This window comes from Lathyrus oleraceus, chromosome 2, assembly GCF_024323335.1.
Source record: "Lathyrus oleraceus cultivar Zhongwan6 chromosome 2, CAAS_Psat_ZW6_1.0, whole genome shotgun sequence".
Lineage (NCBI taxonomy): Eukaryota > Viridiplantae > Streptophyta > Magnoliopsida > Fabales > Fabaceae > Lathyrus > Lathyrus oleraceus.
Window position 1 is genome coordinate 438,668,235 of NC_066580.1, and position 25,533 is coordinate 438,693,767.

A 25,533-nucleotide genomic window follows, 5' to 3' on the forward strand; every position below is an offset into this window, starting at 1 on the left:
ATATCAACAATGAATATATATTATGGTAATAATGAAATTAACACAACAATTATAATAATATATAGTGATCCACAATCGATCACACAATTGCAATCATGCATAACGTAATCCACCATTTTGGACTACCACTAATATATAATACTGCAATTAACATAATAGTTATAATAATATTTAGTGATCTACAATCGATCATACCATGTGTAACATAATCCACCATTCTACACTACCACCAATATAATCAAACACACCATCCAAATCATTCACAGCACATCAAATAATTTGTCAATACATACCTCGTCCATATTCGTCACATCATACACTTCTTTTCCACCTACTACCAACCTCTGATAAAATCGTTAAAAATATTTTATCTCTGAAATATAGTTATATCCATCTATTTCATCTACCCGACAATTTAAATCACATCCCAAAATGACTTACAAGTTGAAACTTATGATCAAAATCATGCACGAATGTGTTACCAAAAAGTTGTTATTTTCTGAAATTTCCAACACGATTTTCATCTTCTCCAACCCCAAAACGGTCATGAAATCATCACCAATAATATTTTACCCCTGAAACAAAGTTATTCCTCTCTATTTCATATATTCAGCAATTCAAACTTCATGCATAAATGATTTAGGAGTTGAAAATTATGATCAAAACCATGCACAAATGTGTTACTAAAAAGTTATTATTTTTCTGAAATTTCTAGCACGATGTTCATCTTCTCCAACCCCAAACACGTATATAAAATTATCACCAAAAATATTTTACCTTTGAAACAAAGTTATTGTTCTCTGTTTCAGCTACCCAACGTTTCAAATTCCGTCTCAAAATGATTTACGAGTTGAAAGTTATGATCAAAACCGTGCAGGAAGGCAATACTAAAAAGTTATTGTTTTTCTGAAATTTTGAGCACGATTTTCATCTTCTTTTACCCAAAAACATCCATGAAATTATCATCAAAAATATTTTATGTGTTTAAATTCAGTCATAAGTATACTTATATCAATCACTACTTATATTCATATAATCATATATCTATATACTCTATCAATCACTAAAAACTTCAAACGTCATCAATGGTGAACATACATGAACACTTTAGAATATAAGCTTCATTTAACAAATATCAACATTCATCACCAATCCAAAAATAATTAAATTTTCCTCTACCCTTCCATTCATATCCCTATTATTGAACCAAATTCTCACCCTTACCTTGTAATTCCACAAAATTCAAGTTTTTGGCTATGACTTCTCTTCTCTATAGCTCTTCTTAGGTTTTCCTTTCTTTTCTCTTCTCTTACCTCTTTTTCTCCAATTCCAAAAGTTTCACCTCACTTCTCTCCTTATAAATAAAAAAAATCTAATTTCTATCTTTCTAATATTCAATTAAGGCAAAACTTATTACTAACTTACCTTATTTATTTTAATTCTCCACAATTCACACTTTCCACCCCAAACTCATTATTTCCTTTTATTTTATTATTTCATTTAAATAATAACATAAAAACATTATTTTAATCAATTAAATAATTCTAAACAAATCTACTAACCTCTAATTACTCTCTACCTAAGGGTCACCCACCCTTGTTGCCCTAACACATCTCAATTATCATACAAATGATAATTAGATAGACACAAAAAAATTACAATTAATTAATGTAAATAATTTCTAGAAAAATAGAGTGTTACATATTACATATAATTGCAACAAGATGTCATCACGTTGATCTCAAGTTTGAAGAGGCTTACAAAGGTACTTACCCACTAAAGAGATCCCTATGTCGCCGACATGCCTAAGGGTTTGAAGAGTGTTACTTATCCACTAAAGAGGTCCTCACGTCGATGGAAAGTCTCAGAGTTTGAAGAGTGTTTATAGAAATACTTATCCATCGAAGAAGTCATCACATCAGTGGCAACATAATTGAACTCGTACCCTTTCAGAATATGAACAGACTCTTTACCCATTAAACCATTTTTATTGGACATTTCAATGCATAATTAAATAATTAAATTTTATTAAATAATATATTACAATTTTCTCTTAATTTACTTTAAAAAAAAATAACATAATACAAACCAAGTAACATAAAATATATACTACATAGTATACCAAAATTTTACAGGTGAGAAGTAACAAAAAATTCACTCAAATATTTTAGTAGTTAATAAAAGTAATTTTAAATGTTAAATTTTTTTTTATCAATGTTTTAAATTCATCCGATAATTGATCCGATCAAAACATGTGTCACTTATTATTGGCCAAACTAGAGAGTCATTGATTATACCGTATTTGGGGTGTTCAAATTTAAACCAATCCAAATAAAAATTGCAAAGCGATCCAAAATAATCAAAAATTGCAAAAAAAAATAAGAAATTGATTGGATGTCATTTTGTGAAAATCAAAAAAGTTATAATATATATATATATATATATATATATATATATATATATATATATATATATATATATATATATATATATATATATATATGTGTGTGTGTGTGTGTGTGTGTGTGTGTATCCTAGAAATTATTTAAATTTATTTTTATATCAATTTAAAAAATAAACATTTATATTATATGTTTATCAAGTTATCTATTATTAATATTAAAATTAAATTGGATATGTTTAGGTGAAATTATTATTATTATTATTATTATTATTATTATAAAATATATTGAGAAAAAACAAATAATTTATTAAAAAAATAAGAGATGTGATTGATTTCTAAAAATAAAATCATTAGTAATATTTAAAAATTAGATATATTTAGTTAAACATAATTTATAATTATTATTGATTAAGTTGGTAAGTAAAAATTATAGAATATATTAAGGCTCTATTTGGTAAGCCACATTTTCGAACTTATAGCTTATAACTTATAAGCTCATATGACAATTTAAACATGTTTGATAACAGTCTTTTCATCACGAGTTTATAGTTTATTTTACCATCTTATAGTTTATTTTCCCGACACTAATTTAAATAGCGTTTTAGCTTATAGTTTATTAGGGGTGTACATTGGTCGATTTAGGCTGGACTTAGCCAAACCCAATACATAAGTCATATAAGACACTCTGGTTTGAGTGAGGTAAAATAATTATCTATTACATCAATGATCGATTTGGGCAAGTTTTCGGGTTAGGTTGGATTGTGGATTGCCCAAATAAATTTTTTTGATTTATTAATATTAAACGACTAAATGATAAGTCGTCATATTTTTTCATAAAAATTATTCAATATTTTTATCAACTTAAAAAATTAGATAACATAATTTTACTATCTTTTAGCATCTTAAAATAATAAATGATATCATCAACTAATAAAAATCATCATAAAATACTACCAACAAACTTAAGTTGCATGACATGAAATTATATTAATATCAAACTAACTAAAAGTGTTACATTTAAAATTAATTAAAGTCATGGTTCACTAAAATAGTAAATGTTAAGAGACTAAAATTGCAACAACTAAGATAATATTTATCAAAATCATTAAAAATATAATAATAAATGTTTGATTAGTGGGTCAATAGGTTTTTTGGACTTGAGTCTGGTTTTACCCGAAACTCGATTTTTTAATGGGTTTTTTAGTTTTTAAACCAATGTTCACCCAATTACCCGACTTTATCCACTTTTTTGGATTTTTTTGGATGAGTTTGAATGAGTTTTGTGGGTTGATCCAACCAATGCACATCCCTAAAATAAATATGTATTAAATATCTTTTATCTCATTTTACATTTATAAGTTAGTTAAGCGTTAATTTTAGTAAACATTTTAATTAGCTTATCAACTATCAATCATCAATTATCAGCTATAAGTTATAAACTATCAATCATCAGCCATCAAACATAAGTTATAAGCTAGCTTATCAGTCAACCGTTATTTTTACTAAAGAGAGTCTAACTCTTCGCTGAGAGTTTGATACCTATATATAAATTATGAGTGATCTTAATTATTGATATGTGACACTTGGTTTTTCTAATACACTTGTTGCGTTCATAATTTTTTGGATATGGTGCACATATATAAATGGTGGATGATTCGAATTGTTAACCTCGTAATATTTTGTAAGTATTAAAGTTTTATTTAACTTATCCCTACAAAACTGACATGTAAGAAGATGGATTCACTCTCCTTATGAACTACATTTTTAACCTATATGAGACTTAGATTTTTTCAAATAAGACAATGACATTTAAATTTAATTATTTTTAAAATATATATATATATATATATATTTACTAGCCAATTTCATGAACCAGATCGAATTGGATAACATCAATTTAAACAAATTTAACAGTTCAACTGAATTTTGACCATATTTTATCGTCTTGAATACAAAAGCAGTACAACATTATAACTTATCATGTCCGAGTTTTAAAACTATGATTTTTAAAATATCAATAAAACTAACCACACTTATTTTAAATTTTATTTGTTTTAAATTTATATTATATTTATTAAAATAATTGATATTACGGCAGAGAATAAACATTTATAGAATTAATATTTGAAAATAAAATAAAATGGACCCAATAAAACAAATATCCATTTCAAAGAGTTATTTGGTCTATCATGCACGAGGTTCCTTTCTGCCATCCCATTTTTGACCTGGCATCCCCGTAAGGGGGTTGCGATTACGTTCTTGCCCTTATTAAAAATTTCCTATTTGTATGAATAATGAAATTTTTACGCAAATACCACATTTATTTAGCATTTTTTACCGTTTGGATAAGATTTTATAGATTTTTTTTCTAGTGTATCGGATATTTAGCAAAGTTATGCAAAAATACCAAATATTTTGTAAATTGCCAGTAAAAATTCAAGGATTTATGAAAAATGGTGAAGAAATATCAAAAATTTAAAATATCCAGGACAAAATTACTGGATATTTGGAAAGAACAAGTAACATATAAAATCTACCGGATTTTTTGAAATTTCTAGTACACAACAAAATTTTCAAAAATTTGATAGGCAGTAAAGAAATAATGGAAAAACTTTTTTTTTTTTACATTTTTAAAAAACTATACCAGATAAAACACATGCATATAATGCAAAAGTGATATAATATCGTTACAAAATAAATTATGTAGACTTCCTAACTTCTTCTTCCCAATGCATAATATGTCTCGCATATGATTCACATGCTCTTGCAACTTTACTACAGTTTGTTTCCATGGGTTTGTGACGGGAGGTAAATGACAGTTGTATTTCAACTTCACATGAACCCAATGATTCTTGTTAACAAAACCAATTGCAATCATTTTGTATCTACTTAAAGCTATGCATGAAGCATTCACTGATGGGAATAATGTAATGTTAGGGTTCCTGGACAACAAGACCAATATAACATTATATCTAGAAGCAATAGAGTAACCCATATCAAAAATCATCATCCACTTCTCACGATCCAGCACACCGAAGCTAGCTACCCGCAACACACTCCTAACTTTCGGTGTCGTATCATAGAACAAATTGGAATACAATTGATGGTGTTAATAAACTTCAGTATCTAACTGCATTTGAACTAAATATCAAGACTCTTCGCACCATCCAAGTAAAACTGCAATAGCCAAAAATCACAATGTCCAACGTCTTCCACATCAACAATGTAATCAATGTACTAATGCAAGAAGATAGGAATGTGAGACAAATATTTTAGTTTTGAAGACGCGTTACACAGTTGATTTTCAGTTGGTTTTATACATGATCTCTTCGTACTCTGACTTAGAGGATGTTAGATTTCAGTCAACGAACCTCTCTTACTCATCCTGTATGTAGATCTTGTCTTGTAGACTTAGGTAACACTCATTAGGTTTTTTCGATCTCTATCTTTCAAAGCAGGAACTATGTATCTGGGAGCCATATTGTATCTGGTCATGTCAATCACAAACTTTCTTTCATGATCTTCTAAACGACCTAATATGTCATTCCCATCTAAGTCCTTAGAAAGTGTATGATTGTGAAACTCACACCTAACTGTAACCTTCCAACTGCTTCCAATCGGCATAGATTGCAACATAAATGGACATTTCACTTTCAAAGTATAACTTCCTGCAATTGCATCATTCTTCTGATAATTTCCTCCTCTCTCACAACCCATAATCAGTTTTTTTTATATCTCTTATCTCATTTGTGGTATTAGAACGAATAGTAACATCAATAATACCATGTTGTTTACCAACAGACTGAGCCCATGCCAAAACGTCAGGTAAAAAGGGAAAAATCAGACATTTACAACATATACAAAACAAATTATCAATGTCAGAGATATCATTAATATAAAGGAACCATTTATGTAAAACACACAACATCAATGGTGAAAATTGAGTAAAATTCACATGGGAACCATCGGGATCAAGACCGCACAATTGAAGCATACTTAACTATCAGATTTTTGGGTTTATGCAAAAAAAGAATCCGTATACAACAAAATTTGTCTTATTTGTGGAAAGCTTTGGTAATAATGACGGTAGAATCTTGCAAATTCCAGATTTTTCTTTAAAAAAGGGTAAAACTCCAAAACGTATTCAAAGTTTTACTAAAAATCTAGAAATAATTAAAAAAATCAGTAAAACTTCAACAGGTTCTGAATCTTTGCAAAAAATTCAAGAGATTTCTGGATTTTTGCCAAAAATACTGTCTCACAAAAAATTTCATACCATATTTTTAGTCTCTTTCGATTTTTATAGAGAGAATTTTTTTTTATGGAATGTAAAAATTTGGAAGGTAAATAATGTGAAGGATAAAATTGTCATTATTACAAAATATGTGGGTGCTAGGTCAAAAATGGGGGATGGCAAGAAGAAACCTCATCATGCATTTCATATTTCAAAACCTAACTCTCTGTTTTGTTGTGACTTTGCACTTCCAAGTTCCACCGTCTCTGTCATAATGGGTACTTTATCGTTATACTACCTTTGTCCTATTCATAATAGACAACTTACTTTTTAAATACATTAAATAACCAATAAATGGATAATATATGAACTAAACACGTTAATTATTTAACGTATCTAAAAAGTAGAGTGTGTCTTTTATAAATTGGACCAGAGGTAGTATTATTTTTTTTTCACAAAGTTTGATTTTGTCATGAATGTCACTGTTTCGAGTGTTTAACATGTCATCCCCAATTGTACCTAGCACCCTCACATTTAGAGCAGTTTTACTGTTATACCTTTCATTAAATACCGAAAATTTCAAAACGTGCCAGGGCGTACCAGAAATTTTGAGTATTTTCCGAATTTTTTTGAAAATTACATTTTTTTACCGTTACAAAGGTAAATGTAATGATAATTTAGAAAACTCAATATATACATACTAGAACTTCTGAAATTTTCGGTGAAGACATGTGCTCTATTACCGGAAATTGTAAAATTTTCGATAATTATCATAAAATTATGGAAATTGTAAAATTTCTGATATTTAATAGAAAATTTTGAAAATTATGACATTTCTGGTATACATTTAGTAAAAATTGTTCATTTTTCCCTTCATTAATTTTTCTAGAATAATTGATTCGATAAAAAAAAAACCGATAAAATATATGCATATATTAAAAACACTGCTACATACAAGAATACAAAATAAATTAGGATAACCTCATAACTTTATCTTTCTAGTGCCTAATGCGTCTCACATGTGCTGATTCTCATGCTTTTGCATCTTTAATACAATTTTGTCTCCAACGCTCAATGACGAGAGACAAAGGACAATAAGGTTTCAACTTTATACGAACCCAATTATTGTGGTTGACAAAACCAACAACAATGATTTTATGACTGCTCGTATACATAGGTGGAGCTAAGGCAAGAGGGAAAAATGTGATGTTAAGTCTCTTCGACAGAGAGACAAATACGACATTGTATCTACAAGTAATAGGGTAACCCATTATCAATATCCTGCACACCCAAGTGTTCTACTCGTAACACACTCCTAAATGTAAAGACCGTGTCATAGAACAAATTGGAAAACAATTGAGGTTGTTGATGAACTTTAGTATCTAATTGTGTTCGAATCAAAGGCCACGACTCTTCATCCCATCCAATAAAAGCTACAATAGTATGAAAACCAAAATTTCCATCATCACTCACACCAACAATGTAATCAATGTGTGGAATCATGGATGTAATAAATCAGGAAACTTGGACAAGTAAACATCTCTCGAAGAAGCAGTTGACGATTGACTTCTAGCTGGCATACTTGACGGTTGACTTTCAGTTGGTTTTATGCATGATCTCTTTATAGTCTGAATCCCCTATAAGCTCTCACCATACTCCTATTGTGAAGGATCATGATGCACATCACTTTCTTGACCTTTTTTGCTCTTCTTGACTCCCATCTTTGGCTTGTACTTCATCGAATGTGGAAACATAGAAGTTATGGATGGATGTGTTAGTTCCCGAACCTTTTTTTTCAACACTTTATGGCCTATGATATCCAAATTACAGAAATATTTCTTCAACTCTTCACACTCTATTTCTAAATCCAATTGTGTACGACTTTCTTCATGATTGACATCATGCTCTTCAATGTGTAATTTCTTCGAAAAACTATGAATCAGTTCTAAAGGAACAAGATTGCCTTGTATTTGGAAACCGACAAGTTGACACACACACAATAACACATGTGTTGTTCTAATGAAACAACCACATGCATCTTGGTTTGCACCAACCAGTTTTACCCTTTTTAGTTCTTTTTCAATGTGTTGTATACACTGTCTCGAAACAAAACTGTGCAAGTTGGCATAAAATGGAGTGTTATACCGATACTTAATATTGATAATACTTTTTTGAAACCAGGCTCTGATTAAACTTAGCTGCAACTTCAACATGGTGATTACAACATCTCAACTTCGACATAAATCTCCCTGACTTGTAGTCAACATGTTTTGAAGAAATGTTAATTTTAATTGGTAAATAATAGCAGAGAAAGTTTCGTCAATATGAAAAGATGGGGGTACCAGGTATAAAAGAGGGGGTGGTAGGTTAAATGCTCCATTGTTTCAATACACTGATTCTACGCGAACCTTACATCATAATTTTCAGTGTCTTGTATGTTGAAGTGGGCCTTATTTTGCGCCAATTTCTAACATTGTCAAATTTCATACTAGCATTTATGTTTTGTAACGAGATTTGTCATGAGTTACATAATGTTACTATTTCATATTTGATTTTGATTTTACTATGATTTGATCTTAGTGTTTTTTTATGGGAAGATACTGGTTTCCAAAGGTATTGTTTATGGGAAGCAAACAAATCAAAGAGTTACTCACGTAAAATTTCAACGAAGCAAAAGGTCATTTGCTGAGGAACACGCTGGATGGAAGTTGGATGGTCTCATAGTTCTCAATTCATATTGGAGGAATGAGGTCTGATACCATGTCTATGTTTAAAGTAAAACTTAGTCATGGATCTAGGTTGTCTATCTAATGCCATTTTTATGCATTACAGGATTCAAATACAAGTATTAAGAGGTAATTTTTGTGGATATTATGCACGCTCCTATAAAAAATGATCCAAGGATCAATTTTGTCTATAATATTGTCCATAAACACACGGAGTTTCGCGGCCTCACATATGCTGGAAAAAGAACGGGGTTTCGCAGGGCAAAAAGGACACCAATTCCAAAAGCATGCACCTCATGTAGGACAACACTCTTTCACTTCGTCGTTATCATTGATTTTGTTGCCATTACTCTTTTTAAGTCATTTTACTTGATTTTTGGAGTGCATTTATGAATTTTTTAGGCTTTAATCGTTTTTCGGGGATTCTATTTCAGAAGTGAAACTAGAGGTTATTGATAAAAGTAAGTGTTTTTCACTAGCAGAATTGTTTTTCCTCGAAACAAATTATAGTCATCCTTGTATTCTTTTAGCACATCAACAACAACAAAATAACGAAAAGTTAAATTTTGTTTAGAATGTATATCTAATTTTGCTCATGGCATTGTTGTGAACTTTCAAACAAACATGTAATGTGAAGTTAGGAATTCTATACAAGCAGAAAAATAAAGGAACAATAATCACCAAATATTGAGAACATTTCGGGCATGTACGTTGGACTCCATAAAAATATTCTTGAGGTTGCTAAGTGGGGTTTTGATACAAGGTCTCAAATTGAATTTAGCATGTGTCTACTTACAATGGCGAGGTTGTATGCCAACGTTTCATCGACCATCAAAATCCTTTTCAGAAATGAAATTTTTCACACATCGACCATGAAAGTCACAATTCAAGGAATCTCGTGCCTTCTGCATTGTCTCCTGAGAACTCCATCAAGGTACCACTATAAGGCTTGATGTTTGATTTAAGTATGTCTAGTTGCTTGTAAGTGACACACCAGAAGGCCTAAAATCTATTAAGAATGGCTTAAAATTAGTGTTTGATGCAGAAATAAAACAGCTTAAGCAGTCCGAACCCTGTTGTGAAAATGGAATATGAGACAGCTTCTGGTGTGCTACGGGACGTAACGCTGGCTACGGGCAGACCGTAGCTTAGCTCTGATTCGTCATGTTTTGTTCTTTTCACCTGAAACAAAGAGAAACCAAAAATACCTCACAATTTTCATGATCAAAATCTACCACCATGGCTATAGCATACAAAACAATCTTGTACCTTAGTGTTAGACTTAACATATTTCATTCAAAAACACCAATGAAAGAAGATACACAAGTGTTCCTGCCAAACATCAGATTTCACTGAGGGAAGAAGACAACTCCATATCTTCCTCTGAAATCTTCTCATCCACAAGTGTTCCTGAAGAACTCCATTAATTGGTTTTTAAAAGGTTCTCTAAAACTCACTCCGCTAGAATATGACACAATAACCAAACCCTCATTTGCCCCATCCAAAAGAAGAATTCTTCTGATGTGAAAAAAGTTCTTTGTAAAAACCATGCAATTTTTAATGAAAATCTCCATATGATTAACTTAAAATTGATCAAGGAAATGAACTAATGCTAAATAAGAAAAGCACTTTAGAAACATATTAACAATGTGGCCCAAGATTGTTGAAATCTGAGCATGAATAAGCAAGGCCTGACTTGAACAGGATCTATGCTATAGTTCTAAGGAGACCAGTACATAAGATCACTTTTTACCTTTTCGTTTTTGCAACAGTACAATTTTTTTGTGATAACAGACCCACAGATTATCATTGTATGTCCTTTTGTGATAACAGACCCACAGATTATCATTGTATGTCCTTTTAAGGTCCCTTTCCATTTTTAAGGCTTAACATAACAACTAAAAAAGTGATTTTTCTTTCTTAACTTTGAGGCAAGTGACCCTCTACAAATTAATGGACATATACACACTCTACTTTTTCACTAAACCACCAAATATAGGATCCAAAATCCCTAAAACTATTGAACTTATTTTGGAAGGGGGCCGCGCGAACGCAGGCCCCCACAGCAACAAATTATGATGTAGGCTCCACCACTTGGGTAGACCTTAGGCTAGCACACCTCCTAAGTGCAATGGAGGTCACTTGCCTAGGCCATGGACCTTGATGATCATCCATTGACCCCATCCAGGTAAGTATGTTGCAATGAATCACACGCTTGTTCTTTATACCTCATGTTCCGTACTATTCACTCTAACAATTCCGATGTGGGACTAGTGTTAACATGATATTTTTGTGTGAAAGATAATCATCATTTAAATCTAAACTACTAAGACGTATTTGTTCCCAAGATTTAGTGTTGAAGTTGTATGTACACCGTTTATATCAACTTAGCATATCAACAATTCATACACCAACTTGACCCCTACTTACAACTTAGCAGATCAACAATTCATACAACAACTCACATTTGCAACCTCCATTAGGATTTATATGCATAACTTTGCTCTTGTTATGAAATCAACTCAGGTCAAATCTTACAATTTATATCAGTTTTTATTTAGTTTCAAGTTAACGTTTTTAATCTTGAAAACATAGATCAATGTTAATTTGCTACTATAATGTTAGTTGCAATATTATATTTTATGCTAAAATAAAAATAAAGTTTGAATAAATTGAAAAAAATAGAGTATCAATAATACAGACTTAAAAAGTATATCACAAAAAAAATACAAATATATTTAACTAATGTTGTAGGACTTTACCCCTAAGGGAGCCCTTCCAGAAATTCTCAAAGGCTTGAGTTACCTCAAGCCTAAGAGGGGGTTTGGAAATAGTTTTCAACCAGCAATAGACGCGCCTCGGTTAGAACCTCACTAGCTGCGTCATTGCCCCAAGCGCAAAGATAGAATTGAATGAAGAATAAGCTTCCTTTTTATATAACTTCAAGCTTATCTAATTCCTCTCATTAGCAATATGGGACTTAGAAGTTTTGGCAACAACTAAGACAAGCAAATAGTAGAAAAATAACCCCGTCATCAAACAAGTACCAAAGTTATTGAATTTTACTTACTTATAATCCAGCCACAAAATGACAATCTTCAACTCCCAGCTTTGACCCCTACTTTTTCTACATCCGAAGGCTTTCGGTGGAAAAATCTTTAGGAGACAAAGATGTGTTGATGGAATCATGAAGCACGCTGACCGAAGCTTAATCTAACATTTGTACAAACATTGACATGAAAATAACATAATCGAAGTAATTTAACGCAAACATAGCGCATGAATAAGAACTCACCTTGCAACAGGGGAGCTGTATTGAGCTAAACGATTTATTCCAATCACTGGATTTCACTTAAGAGTATAAAAAGTAACAACTTCAGTGGGAAGGAGACAACTGATAATGTTTAAAAACTAGTCAATCATCAATATCAAGTGGGTCTAAGAGTCTCTTCTCTTGTATTATTCCATTTGTCTAAAGTTGAAGCATATGGTAAGTGATCTGATTATGATTTTCAAAGGCCAGCATAACAAATTCTTAATCTTGTTTTCTCACTTCTAAAGTGTAAAATACTGAAAGATTATCACATTTCTCACTTCTTAATCTTGTTTTCTCACTTCTAAAGATTTCTCACTTCAAAGAGCATAACAGAAAGATTATCATTCAGCTGTAAAATACTGACATCTAGTTTCCCGGAAGACCTTGTAGTAATACACATTTCCTATTAAATTTAAAAATACTAATGAATAATAATGTGGTTTGTGAAATATTCAAATAAGTTACTAGAAAACCATGGACAGAAATCAAGCTTAAGAATCTTCAATGAACATTGAGAAAGTTGAACTAAATTGCAGAGCCCTCAAAATTGAGAACTCTTCCAAAAACTAGCGTATGCCGCTAATTGTGACGCTGACACGGTATTCTTTAGTAAAAGGCGAAAGAATAGTTCGCTATGTCATCATCACACGGCTCCGTAAATGATAGCAATGAGAGGTGCTTTCATTTTATATGTAAGCACTATAGTTTCTTTTATGCAGTAGAAGATGTGGGACTTGAGTATGATACCCACTCACTTGACCCCTACTTTTAATTACTAAAGTATCCCAATCTATAGCAACAAATGAACTTCAATGCAAATACAGCACATGAATAAAAACTCAACTTGCATCGTAACAATCTTTAAAACCCTCACCATTTTCATGATCAAAAGAATCCTGTAGCATACAAAAGAATCCTGTAGAAGATAAAGAGGATTTACCTTAGTTAGGCTTAACATATTTCATTCAAGAAGATAGTACTCTTCATTGCAAAACAAGGTGATAGCTATGGAGTATACAAACTGAGCACTGCCAAACAACATATTTCTTTTAGACTAAACTACACCGGCGACACCGATAATAATTTAAAAAATGAATAAATTAAATATAATCACAAATGTCGGTATATGTGTCCGACACACACATTTTTTCAGAGGTGTCGGTGTTGCATAGAACTATAGGATCTTTCTTTCGAAACCTCAATTCTAGCCTGGTGGTGTTTATCCCTAAATTAACATGGATGGATGATGAGATTTGAGAAGCAATTTTACATGGCAAGTTAATACAGACTCAAAACCCTTTTTTCAACCGACCCAAAACATCATTTGCAAATATTTATGAATATAAGGTGATTTTTTGAGAATGGAATTGTATTGTTTACCTTGCTTGCTTCAAAGAGAGAACATGCATGGAAGCTTCCCTTTCCCAAATAGAAATGGAAACAGTAAAAACGAGAAGCTGGAAACAGTAAAAACGAGAGACCTAGAATCCTTTCCCTTTCCCAAAGACAACTTGCTCGGTTTCCTTCTTCAAAGCATAAGAGTAACATTGAGATTCATGCTCCATTTATCAAAATCATCATGAACTACAGAGGAAGACAAAACGTTTATGACAAAATGCTTTTCCTTTCCTGTTGGTTTGGTAAAGTGTTTTATTTTAGTTCATTGTATTGTTGCCACTTAACCAAAAATGTTCAATTATATATTATATTTTATTAAATTTTCATTTTTTTAATTATATTTTTTATGAATAAATCAATCACTTGTTTTTTATCTTTATCATTTTCTAATTAAACTCAAATTCATGATCAAAATTTTAACTAATAAAATATGATAAGATTAATTTTAAATTTAATTTACAGCAATGCTATTCCTACACCACTTCCTACACCAAATACTTACACCGTATACACTGTTCACCGTATTTATACGGTGAACAGTGTATTTTAAAAATAAAATAATATTTTTATGAACAGTACATGAACAGTGTTTGAACAGTACGCGTGAACAGTACGTGAACAGTATGCGTGAACAGTGTCTATGAACAGTGACTTAAAATAGTGAAAAAAAGTTGGTTAATTAAATGTAAAAAATTGGTTAATGAAGTGACGAAGTTGGTTAATGAACGTCCAGACATTAAATAATTTTGAATAGCCACCAAAATTGGTTAATATAAGTTATAAAGTTGGTTAAAAAAATTATGAAATTGGTTAATAAATATTTACATAATAAAAAATAATATTAAAAAATAATATTTTTTTATAAATATATTTATATATTAAAAAAATTATGAAATTGGTTAATAAATATTTACATAATAAATATTTTTTGATAATAAATATTTTTTATCAAAATTGATTGATATGAAGAGAGAGAAATTAATAATAAAAAATATATGGTGTGGGTGTAGGAATATGGTGTAGAGATATCATTTCTCTTTAATTTATTATATCATATTTACTCCTTACGTACTCATTATCCCACCAATAAAATTGAATATTTTATTCTCCCCTTAATCGTTTGCCTAGTTAGGGATGAAAATATTAGACTTTTTCAAATAGTCTTATATTGATTAAAGTATTTAGTTATTGTCGTCGATTATTTCACGGACTAGATAGAGTTTGAATCTTTAATAAAGATAATGCGTCACAGTATCCTTCGTTTCTTCAAAAGAAATATCCTCACCAAATTAGACATCTCATATGTCATTATAACCAACAAAGTTCGCAAATTGAAGATTTTGTGATTTATTAGATGACCTGCATGTGGTTCAACATCCCAGTGAATTAGTGTAGTATAAAGTGGTTGACTTGTTGTTGCATAATTGAATGCAAATTGCAATGCGAATTGGAACTGATTTATGAGTGAATTTTCGAATAGAAAACAACCTCTGCAATGCTGAAAAATGCAGTATTTTGGCCTTCTGGTTCAGGTATAACCGGTTACATGATTTGGTGTAATCGGTACACACACGAAAAATGTGTTCTGTGGCTATTTTTAGGTGATGTAATCGGTTACATGATTTGGTATAACCGATTACATGCAGGAAAAAGATGTGAAAACATGCAACTTGAATGACATGTTGGGGAGGTGTAATTGGTTACCTAGTTTTTGGTAACCGGTTACATGCACGAAAAAAAGGTTTTCTTTAATCTATTTGGTGGTATGTTGGCTCATGTGAACACATAGGATATGCATTTCTCTTGATGACCTATCATGTATGTGATTTGGTATGTTTTTGCAGGTCTAACTCATGATGTGGTATTGAACTACACTCGGGCATGATGCAGAAGCTTGAACATGAAAGACTCATGGAGAAATGAAACGAATAAAGTATAGGATGGTTGGTTGACTTTTTCAAATAAGGATTTTCCTTGTGTAATTTATTTTGTAGTTTGGATATTTTGTAAGATGATCGATGATTTTGTAATGAAATGGATTCTTAAATGAATGGAGTGGTAAATTGGTTTTTAAGAAGAATGGCTTCCTCCAAATTTGAATATTTGAATTTCTCGAAATTGTATCTCTTAATCTCTTGAATGAAGCGTTGTGCCGCCAATCTAAGCCCAAGATAATCACTAAGTAACTTCAATACACAATGCCATGATGTAACAACATAACCATAATCATATGTTGAAGATTAGATTTCCACAAATTTGATTCACACGAAATGAACTAACCATTACTATCGATCCAACTTCACTTCAGTATCATACTTAATAACCCTTGAATCAATGATGTTTGTTATTACTATGCAATTGTGAATGAATGCAGGTGGTATGTAGATGAGTCACAAACCAATAGTCAGATGAAAATGGGAGGGCAAAATTTAGGGTATGACAATACCGTTTAACAAGAAGCCCCATTTCCTCATCATTTGACTTCTCATTATCACTAGATCCACTTTCGTCATGCTCTTTTATTGAGGACCTGGAACTAGAAGCCACAAGAGCAATAAACTTCTTTTCCACCTCTTTTTCTTTGTTATTTTCTTTCTTAACTTTCTTCTCATGCTTCTCTAAGCTAAGGAGCTCTTGCTCGTGTTCTTCAAGCTTACCAAATAAAATTATAGTGTATGAAGTCAATAGGTTGTTAGCTTTCTTGATGGCAGTGACAGTCCCTATTAAGACATCTCAAAATTTTGTTAGTAACAATATAAGTGGAAATTGCCTTGCCAAGTGCATTCGAACGATTTATAAGATGATTGAATCTCTTTCGATCGGTAATGGTTTCACCATGCTTCATGTTAAAGAGTTCAAACTGTTGATTTAAAATGTCGATTCTAGCTTGGTTGACCTCATTTGTACCCTCATGGCCAGCTTGTAATGAGTCCCACATAATTTTAGTGGTTTCACAATGAGAGACACAATAATGTTCATCAATCCTAAAGCGGAGATTAGAATATTCTTTGCCTTTTAATCACAATACCACTTTTTCTCATCTTCTGCATCCCATTGTACTTCCGGCTTAGGTACAACAACACTACTTGCATTGGTCATAGTTATTTCAAATGGACCATTTTGGATGACTCTCCATATTTTTCTATTAATAGAATTCATGTGGATACGCATACAATCCTTCCAATAACCATAGTTCTCTCAATGTTTCACCTGCTTTCTGCTATGCTGCTGTTGTTGTACTCCCTTTTCACTTTTTTGTCATACATGGATGTGAATTGGGCTTAAACAAATAGGTGGATGGGCCTGGAAATTATTTTAAATTGATAATGGTTTTGGTTTTCATATGTAATGGATAATGAAAAGTGGTTTTTGGGTGATGATAAAATGAAAAGTGGTTTTTGGGTAATGATAATGAAAAATGAAAAATGGGTAATGTAAAATGGATATGAAAAAATGGTTATTCAAATTGGATTATGGTTTTGGTTAATGAATAGATGTGTTTTGATTAAATGGATATGGGTTGAACCACATGGGTTAAATCGAAATGATTGAAATTCTAACAATAAATCGAAACCGAACTTGATTTTCAAAACGATGCAATAACCTCTAAAATTAATCAGAAACTCAAAGATCAATTCTATTCGAAAATCAACCTTGCGTTAAAAATCAAATTGAACTTTAAAAATAATGCAACTCCTAGAATTAATTTGAAAAAAGATGAAATGATTTTTAAAACCAAATTTAAATTCCACTAATCAAATTCAACCTCAAAACTCAATTTAAACTTCGAAGATTAATCGGAAGTAAAAATCAAATTGAGGCTAAAACCAACTCGAAAAAACATTATGACATAATGCTGACTATAATGATAACATGCAATGAACCGATGAATCCAACTAACACGACTTGCAAATCAGATTGAACCATGGTTTAGTGAAATGAATGGATAAATGTATCAATGCACCAAGAAACATGTGATCAGGAACCAAATGGCTGATCAAGAATGGTCATGGATCAAGAATCAAATTAGGTGTAAAACCACATGGCCACCTGATTAACAAAATACGTGGAAAACCCTGATGATCAAGGCATGGTCAGGCCTGATCAAATGCCTTCAAATCAAGAAATTTACCAAGAAAATGAAATTGTTCACCAATGGCATACACCAAGGGATCAAGGTTTGGATTGCCTAATCCACCTTAAACTACCGATGAGTCTTGGTATCCACTAGGTACCAGTACAAGCCATGAATTCAAGTCATATGTCTTCTTGTGTCGAACCATGCTTGTTCAAATGAAATGAATGATTATGAGGATATGCAAATGATTAGGGTTAGTGGCCTATGTGATTATTATGAAGGGTAGGGTGAATTTCGGGGTATGATGTAACACCCCAAATGAAGTAAAAGAATTATTTAATTAAGTTAATAATATATTTAATAATTTAATTAAATAAATTGAATTATTGGATTATTATTATTATTTTGGAATAATAATTATTATTGGAAAATATATAAGTGGAATAAGAGAAAAGGTTTTCATTTTTTGGAAAAGGTTTTTTTACGTGAAAACTGAGAAGCTGTAGAGAAGAGGAAAAGGGCAAAGAGCTGTAGAGCAAAGGTTGGAGAACGGAAAAGCTTGAAGCTCGAAGAGTTGCCGGATTGTTAAAGTAAGGGGGGTTTATCGTCGTTTAATGGGTATTATCGATTAACATGTAATGGGTAGTGATAAGCCGTCGATTGACCCTAATTGGGATTTAGAATGCTGAGAAATTATGTTGAATAAGTTGTATTAAAGCTGAAATTGAATTTGTGTTGAGTGTATTGTGAATTTCTGAGCGTATAGCTTTTTACGGAAGTTGAATCGGAGGTCCGGAAGCCCTCCAACGGCGGAAAATGCGGAAACTCTGCATTCTGCCTTGTGTTAGCGCAGGAACTGCTGTTTCGCCTGCGTTAACCGGTTAACCCAGGGTGTTAACCGGTTAACACTGTTATAAATTGTGAAAAATGTTGAGTTTTGCCTGCGTTAACCGGTTAACCTATAGCGTTAACCGGTTAACACTGTTGCGTTTTGCCTGGAAGTGTAAATTTCCTGCGTTAACCGGTTAACCTATAGCGTTAACCGGTTAACACTGTTGCAGTATGTAAAAATGGTTGATTTTATGATGTAAGTGTAATTGGTGATTGGCCTATTGTATCCAATTGTGATAAATAAATTCGTGGAGTCTATGTTGCGAAATGTTGATGCAAATATGTTGATAAGTTGTTTTTGTGGAAAATATTAAGTTGTAGGCTGATGAGCCAAAGTTGAATATAAGTTGTTTTGTTGAAAATGCTGAGTTGTAGGCTGATGAGCCAAAGTTGATTTTTAAGTTGTTGTTGCTGAAAAAGCTGTTATGTTGTCGTTGTTATTATGTTGTGGAACTTCAAGTCGTACATGCCATATACATTCATATGCATTAAGTCGGGGCTTTTGCTCACACCACGTTGGCCTGGATTGGCAAAATTATGGGGCTTTTGCTCACACCACGTTGGCCTGGATTAGCAAAAAAATTCTAAGTTGAAAGTTGAAGGCTTATGCCTTGATGCCCACTAAACTGGCAATGATTTTAAGTTGGGAGTTTTACTCCAAATGGTACCACATGCATGAAGAGTCGAGTCTCATTTGAGTTGCATTTACGTTGTGTTTGAATATGATGTTGAGTTGAATATGCTGCTACCGAATGCATGATATGATGTGGGTGATTAACGTGTAAAGTTACTTAACATAACATGATGATTTATAATATTTGTTATATCGATTGAGGAACTCACCCTTACAGTTATATTTTTCAGGTAACGAGCAGTGAGTTGAGTAGAAGCTAGTGCTTGAAGTCTAGAGTGGTTTTAGTGGGTCATGCTCTGATAGATGTAACATCGGGACGGGATGTTTTATTTGTTGAATAAATGTTAATTTTAAGATATTACAGATGTTGAATGTTTCTATCCGCTGCGAATTTTTAAAGAAGTGTTCATGTTGGATTAAATAATGAGCATGACTGATTTTTACGGTGAATTATGTGAAGTATTATGTGACACCCTTGGTGCATGATTACTCTGATATTGATTTATATGCTGTTGTTTTAATTAAATATTTGGGGTATTTAGAAGGGTGTTACATATGACAGTTGCCTCTTTTTAATCTCCTCGGACCTGAATGTACGGGTAGCAACGACATCCAGACAATCAAGGTGGGAGGGGATTAAATACTAGAATATCAGGAAATTTGCCCGCCAGGAACAAATGGGATGAAATGCGAAGATAGGTCGTAAAGAGATCTTTACTGGGATGTGGGATGAACAAGCCAGTCTTTGTGCAGGGCAGCTGCTAGGAATTTGAATGTTATTTGGTGGATGTGTATATGAGAGGTTAGATGTGCATGACGTATGCAATATGATTGATGATTTCTCGTCTTTCTCTTAGCTTTTATTCCTTTTCATTCCTTTTCTTTCTCATTCTTTTTTTTCTTTATGTTTTTATTCTTTCTTTTTATCCTTTTTCATATTGCCCTTTCCTCACCTCCCCCATCATGTCTTAGCATGCAACAGGTGATCGAGGTATTCTCGCAGGATTCCACGACGGCAAAAGAGATGAGCATTTGCAAAAGGCAAGTACCCACGGATAAGAAGTATTGAAATGGGCCCTTCTGCAAAAGGTAGAGAGGTGTCTTGCTAAAGGAAAGCAACTCAACTGAGAAGCGGCATTCTCTTGCAATAGACAACAACTGCTCTTTAGCAAGAGAAACAGAATCTTCAACATCAGTTAAGACAAAAGGTACAGACAGATTTCTCATACAAAAGATGATGAGAACTTCTTGGCAAAAGGTCAAGAAGAAGATGGGAATGAGTGACAATCTTGTTGGGGATATACGATTTTCTTGCACAACAGGTAGCAACGGCTCCTTTGTACCAGAAAAAGGTTTTCCAAACAAAAGTTTAAGAAGAAAGATGGTTAAGTTTTTCACAGAAAGGGTGATGAGAAGGGTGTTACATTAGTGGTATCAGAGCAGGTCGGTCTGTCCGGCCAGTTGTCGTGTCGTTACTGTCTAACAATTGTGTAATTGTTATTAATCTAACGTTAAGTTGTGTTGTATTGATAAGTTGAAATGGCTGGAAGGAATGACGCTGCAATGGCTGCCGCAATGCAAGCAATGGCACAAGCGGTGCAGAACTTGCCAAATGCTGGTGGTGATGCTGGGTCACGTAGCTTGGCGACTTTTCAGAGAGAGAATCCGCCGGTGTTTAAAGGGAAGCATGATCCAGATGCAGCCTTGGGATGGTTGAAAGAGATTGAGAGAATCTTCCGTGTTATGGATTGCACTCCAGCTCAGAAGGTTCGGTATGGTACTCACATGCTAGCAGTCGAAGCTGATGACTGGTGGCTAGAGACTCACGAGAGGTTGACCGTGGCAGGTGAAGTCATTACTTGGGATGTATTCCGTAGGGAATTTCTGAGGAAGTATTATCCGGAAGATGTCCGTGGTAAGAAGGAAATTGAATTCCTTGAGCTGAAGCAAGGAAACATGTTTGTCACTGATTATGCTGCGAAATTTGTGGAGTTGTCCAAATTTTATCCTCATTACACTGGTGGTGGTGCTGAATTTTCGAAGTGCATCAAGTTTGAGAACGGATTGCGCTCTGAAATTAAGAAGGCTGTTGGGTATCGGAAGATACGCATTTTTACTGATTTGGTTGATAGCTGCAGGATATTTGAAGAAGACAATAATGCTCATTACAAGATTGTCAGTGACCGCAGAGGCAAGCAACATCAAAACCGTGGCAAGCCGTATGATGTTCCAGCTGGAAAAGGGAGACAAAGAGCTGCTCCGGCTCAGAGAGCTAGTGGGGGAGGTGCTCCTACTGGTATAGTTTGCTTCAAGTGTGGTCAGGCTGGTCATAAGAGTAATGTATGCACTGCTGAAGTAAAGAGGTGTTTTCGCTGTGGTAAGATTGGCCATGCAATAGCTGATTGCAAGCACAAGGAAGTGATTTGTTTTAATTACGGAGAAGAAGGGCATATTGGAAGTCAGTGTCAGAAGCCGAAGAAAGGGAATCAGTCAGGAGGCAAGGTCTTTGCTTTATCGGGTTCTGAGACTTCTGCAGATGATCGTTTGATCCGAGGTACGTGTTATATTAATGGCTTTCCTCTTGTAGCTATTATTGACACAGGTGCGACTCATTCCTTTATATCTTTGGATTGTGCTGTGAAACTTAAGTTAGAGATATCTGAGATGTTTGGTAGTATGGTAATTGATACTCCTGCGAAGGGTTCAGTGACTACTACTTCGGTTTGTTTAAACTGTCCTTTGAGTATTTTTGGTAGGGACTTTGGAATGGACCTAGTGTGTCTTCCACTAGTGCAGATTGATGTTATTCTGGGTATGAACTGGTTGGTGTTTAACCGAGTTTCTATCAATTGTTTTGATAAGACTGTGATATTTCCTGAGAGTGAGGAAGGAAAGAGTTTGTTTCTATCAGCGAGACAAGTGGATGAGGAAGTAGCTGATGGGGCAGAGTTGTTTATGCTGTTAGCGACTTTGGAGGCTAAAGATAAACTGATGATTTGCGATCTAGCTGTGGTGTGTGATTTTCCTGATGTGTTTCCGGAAGAAGTGAATGAATTGCCGCCAGAGCGTGAAGTGGAGTTCTCTATTGACTTGGTACCTGGTACTAGGCCGATATCGATGGCTCCGTACCGTATGTCTGCTGTTGAGTTAACTGAATTGAAGAGTCAGTTGGAAGATCTATTGGATAAGAAATTTATTCGTCCGAGTGTGTCACCGTGGGGTGCACCAGTGCTATTGGTTAAGAAGAAAGAAGGTACTATGAGGTTGTGTGTGGACTACAGGCAACTGAATAAAGTGACGATCAAGAATCGGTATCCTTTGCCGAGGATTGATGATTTGATGGATCAGTTGGTTGGTGCAAGTGTGTTCAGTAAAATAGATTTGAGATCTGGGTATCATCAGATCCGTGTGAAAACAGAGGATATTCAGAAGACTGCTTTCAGAACAAGGTATGGACATTATGAGTATTCTGTAATGCCTTTTGGTGTGACTAATGCACCTGGAGTATTTATGGAGTATATGAATAGGATTTTCCATCCGTACCTAGACAAGTTTGTTGTGGTGTTTATTGATGATATTTTGGTGTATTCGAAATCTGAAGAAGAGCATGCTGAACATTTGAGAGTGGTTTTAGAAGTCCTACGAGAAAAGAAGTTATTTGCTAAATTGTCCAAGTGCGAATTTTGGTTAGGAGAGGTAAGTTTTCTTGGTCATGTGATTTCAAGAGGTGGTGTGGCTGTTGATCCTTCTAAGATAGAAGCGGTATCTAAGTGGGAAGCTCCGAAGTCTGTTGCTGAGATTCGAAGTTTTCTTGGTTTGGCTGGTTATTATAGGAAGTTCATTGAGGGATTTTCTAAGTTGGCGTTACCGTTGACGATGTTGACTAGAAAGGGGCAAGCGTTTGTTTGGGACTCAAAATGTGAAGAAGGTTTCCAAGAGCTAAAGAGAAGGTTGACTACTGCTCCTATTCTGATATTACCGAGTTCGTCGGAATCATTTGAAGTTTATTGCGATGCTTCATTGTTGGGTTTGGGTGGCGTGTTGATGCAGAATAAGCAGGTTATAGCTTATGCTTCAAGACAGCTGAGGGTTCATGAGAGGAACTATCCGACGCACGATTTAGAGTTGGCAGCTGTGGTGTTTGTTCTGAAGTTATGGAGACATTACTTGTACGGGTCAAGATTTGAGGTTTTCAGTGACCACAAAAGTTTAAAGTATTTGTTTGATCAGAAAGAGCTGAATATGAGGCAGAGAAGATGGTTAGAGTTTCTGAAGGATTATGACTTTGGGTTGAATTACCATCCGGGTAAAGCAAACGTAGTGGCTGATGCATTGAGTCGGAAATCATTACATATGTCTATGTTAATGGTTAAGGAATTGGATTTAATTGAACAGTTTAGAGACTTGAGTTTGGTGTGTGAGAGTACTCACAATAGTGTTAAATTGGGAATGTTGAAGTTGACGAGTGGTATTCTGGATGAGATCAGAGAGGGTCAGAAATCTGATATGCTTTTGGTTGATAAGTTGACTCTAGTGAATCAAGGTCAAGGTGGCGAATTCAGAGTTGATGAGAATGGTATTTTGAAGTTTGGTAGTCGGGTGTGTATTCCGGATGTTACCGAGCTTAAGAAGAGTATTCTTGAGGAAGGACATCGTAGTGGTCTGAGTATTCATCCTGGAGCTACGAAGATGTATCATGATTTGAAGAAGTTATTTTGGTGGCCGGGAATGAAAAGAGAAATTGCGAGTTTTGTCTATTCTTGTTTGACTTGTCAGAAGTCAAAGATTGAGCATCAGAAGCCGTCTGGGCTAATGCAACCGTTGGCTATTCCAGAGTGGAAGTGGGATAGTATCAGTATGGATTTTGTTTCTGGTTTACCGAGGACAATTAAGAATTTTGAAGCCATTTGGGTGATTGTTGACAGGTTGACAAAGTCGACTCATTTCATTCCGATTAGAATGGATTATCCGTTAGAGAAATTGGCTGAGTTGTATATTGAGAAGATTGTAAGTTTGCATGGTATTCCGTCTAATATTGTTTCGGACAGAGATCCTAGATTTACATCGAAGTTCTGGAAAGGTTTGCAGAGAGCTTTGGGAACTAAGCTGAGATTGAGTTCTGCATATCATCCGCAGACTGACGGTCAGACTGAGAGGACGATTCAGTCATTAGAAGATCTTTTGAGAGCTTGTGTTTTGGAAAAAGGAGGTGGTTGGGATTGTTATTTACCGTTGATTGAGTTTACCTACAACAATAGTTTTCATTCGAGCATTGGTATGGCGACGTTTGAAGCTTTGTATGGTAGGAGATGTCGGACACCGTTATGTTGGTGTGAGTCCGGTGAGAGTGCTGTGGTCGGACCGGAAATTGTTCAACAGACTACAGAAAAGATTAAGATGATTCAGGAGAAGATGAGGATGGCTCAGAGTCGTCAGAAGAGTTATCATGACAAGAGGAGGAAGTCACTTGAGTTTCAAGAGGGAGATCATGTGTTTCTTCGTGTTACTCCGATAACAGGTGTTGGTCGGGCTTTGAAGTCGAAGAAGTTGACACCTCGATTTATTGGTCCTTATCAGATTTTAGAGAGGATAGGAGAGGTAGCCTATCGTATCGCTTTACCGCCGTCACTTGCGAATTTGCATGAGGTTTTTCATGTGTCTCAGTTGAGGAGGTACATTCATGATCCGTCGCATGTAGTCCAAGTGGATGATGTACAGGTGAGAGATAACCTGACTATTGAAACATCGCCTATGAGGATCGAGGATCGAGAGTTGAAGCAGTTGCGGGGTAAAGAGATTGCCTTAGTGAAGGTAGCTTGGGGAGGACCAGCAGGTGGCAATGTGACTTGGGA

At 33.9% G+C, this 25,533-nt stretch overlaps 1 protein-coding gene, 1 long non-coding RNA gene and 3 other non-coding genes across 12 annotated transcripts in view; 1 reads left to right on the forward strand and 4 right to left on the reverse strand.

The window, feature by feature from the left end:
* Positions 1-9,913: 9,913 nt before the first annotated feature.
* On the reverse strand, positions 9,914-14,363 carry LOC127120112 (uncharacterized). Of its 8 annotated transcripts, XR_007803098.1 has the most exons (6): positions 14,061-14,363; positions 13,555-13,596; positions 12,660-12,758; positions 12,435-12,577; positions 10,634-10,774; positions 9,914-10,546 (listed from the first exon to the last, which is right to left on the reverse strand). XR_007803098.1 is itself a non-coding variant. In XM_051050502.1 (3 exons), the coding sequence occupies exons 1-3, from the start codon at positions 14,226-14,228 to the stop codon at positions 10,394-10,396; spliced, it is 363 nt and encodes a 120-aa protein (XP_050906459.1). In that variant the 5' UTR covers positions 14,229-14,362; the 3' UTR covers positions 9,914-10,393. The 8 variants fall into 8 exon arrangements, 2 of the variants coding, with proteins under 2 accessions (XP_050906459.1, XP_050906460.1); XR_007803095.1 differs by lacking the exon at positions 10,634-10,774 and having other exon boundaries at positions 12,660-12,715; positions 14,061-14,362; XR_007803096.1 differs by lacking the exon at positions 10,634-10,774 and having other exon boundaries at positions 14,061-14,362.
* The window catches only part of LOC127120117 (uncharacterized), a 32,848-nt gene continuing 18,009 nt past the window's right edge, over positions 10,695-25,533 (forward strand). The window contains exon 1 of the long non-coding RNA XR_007803108.1: positions 10,695-10,805. This is a non-coding gene — a long non-coding RNA (uncharacterized LOC127120117). The remainder of the gene's footprint in view (positions 10,806-25,533) is intronic.
* On the reverse strand, positions 11,400-11,560 carry LOC127124066 (U1 spliceosomal RNA). Its single transcript, XR_007803706.1, has one exon. It is a non-coding gene; the product is annotated as a U1 spliceosomal RNA (small nuclear RNA).
* Positions 12,119-12,268, reverse strand: LOC127124428 (U4 spliceosomal RNA). The gene has a single exon (XR_007803919.1). It is a non-coding gene; the product is annotated as a U4 spliceosomal RNA (small nuclear RNA).
* Positions 13,217-13,333, reverse strand: LOC127124651 (U5 spliceosomal RNA). Its single transcript, XR_007804117.1, has one exon. It is a non-coding gene; the product is annotated as a U5 spliceosomal RNA (small nuclear RNA).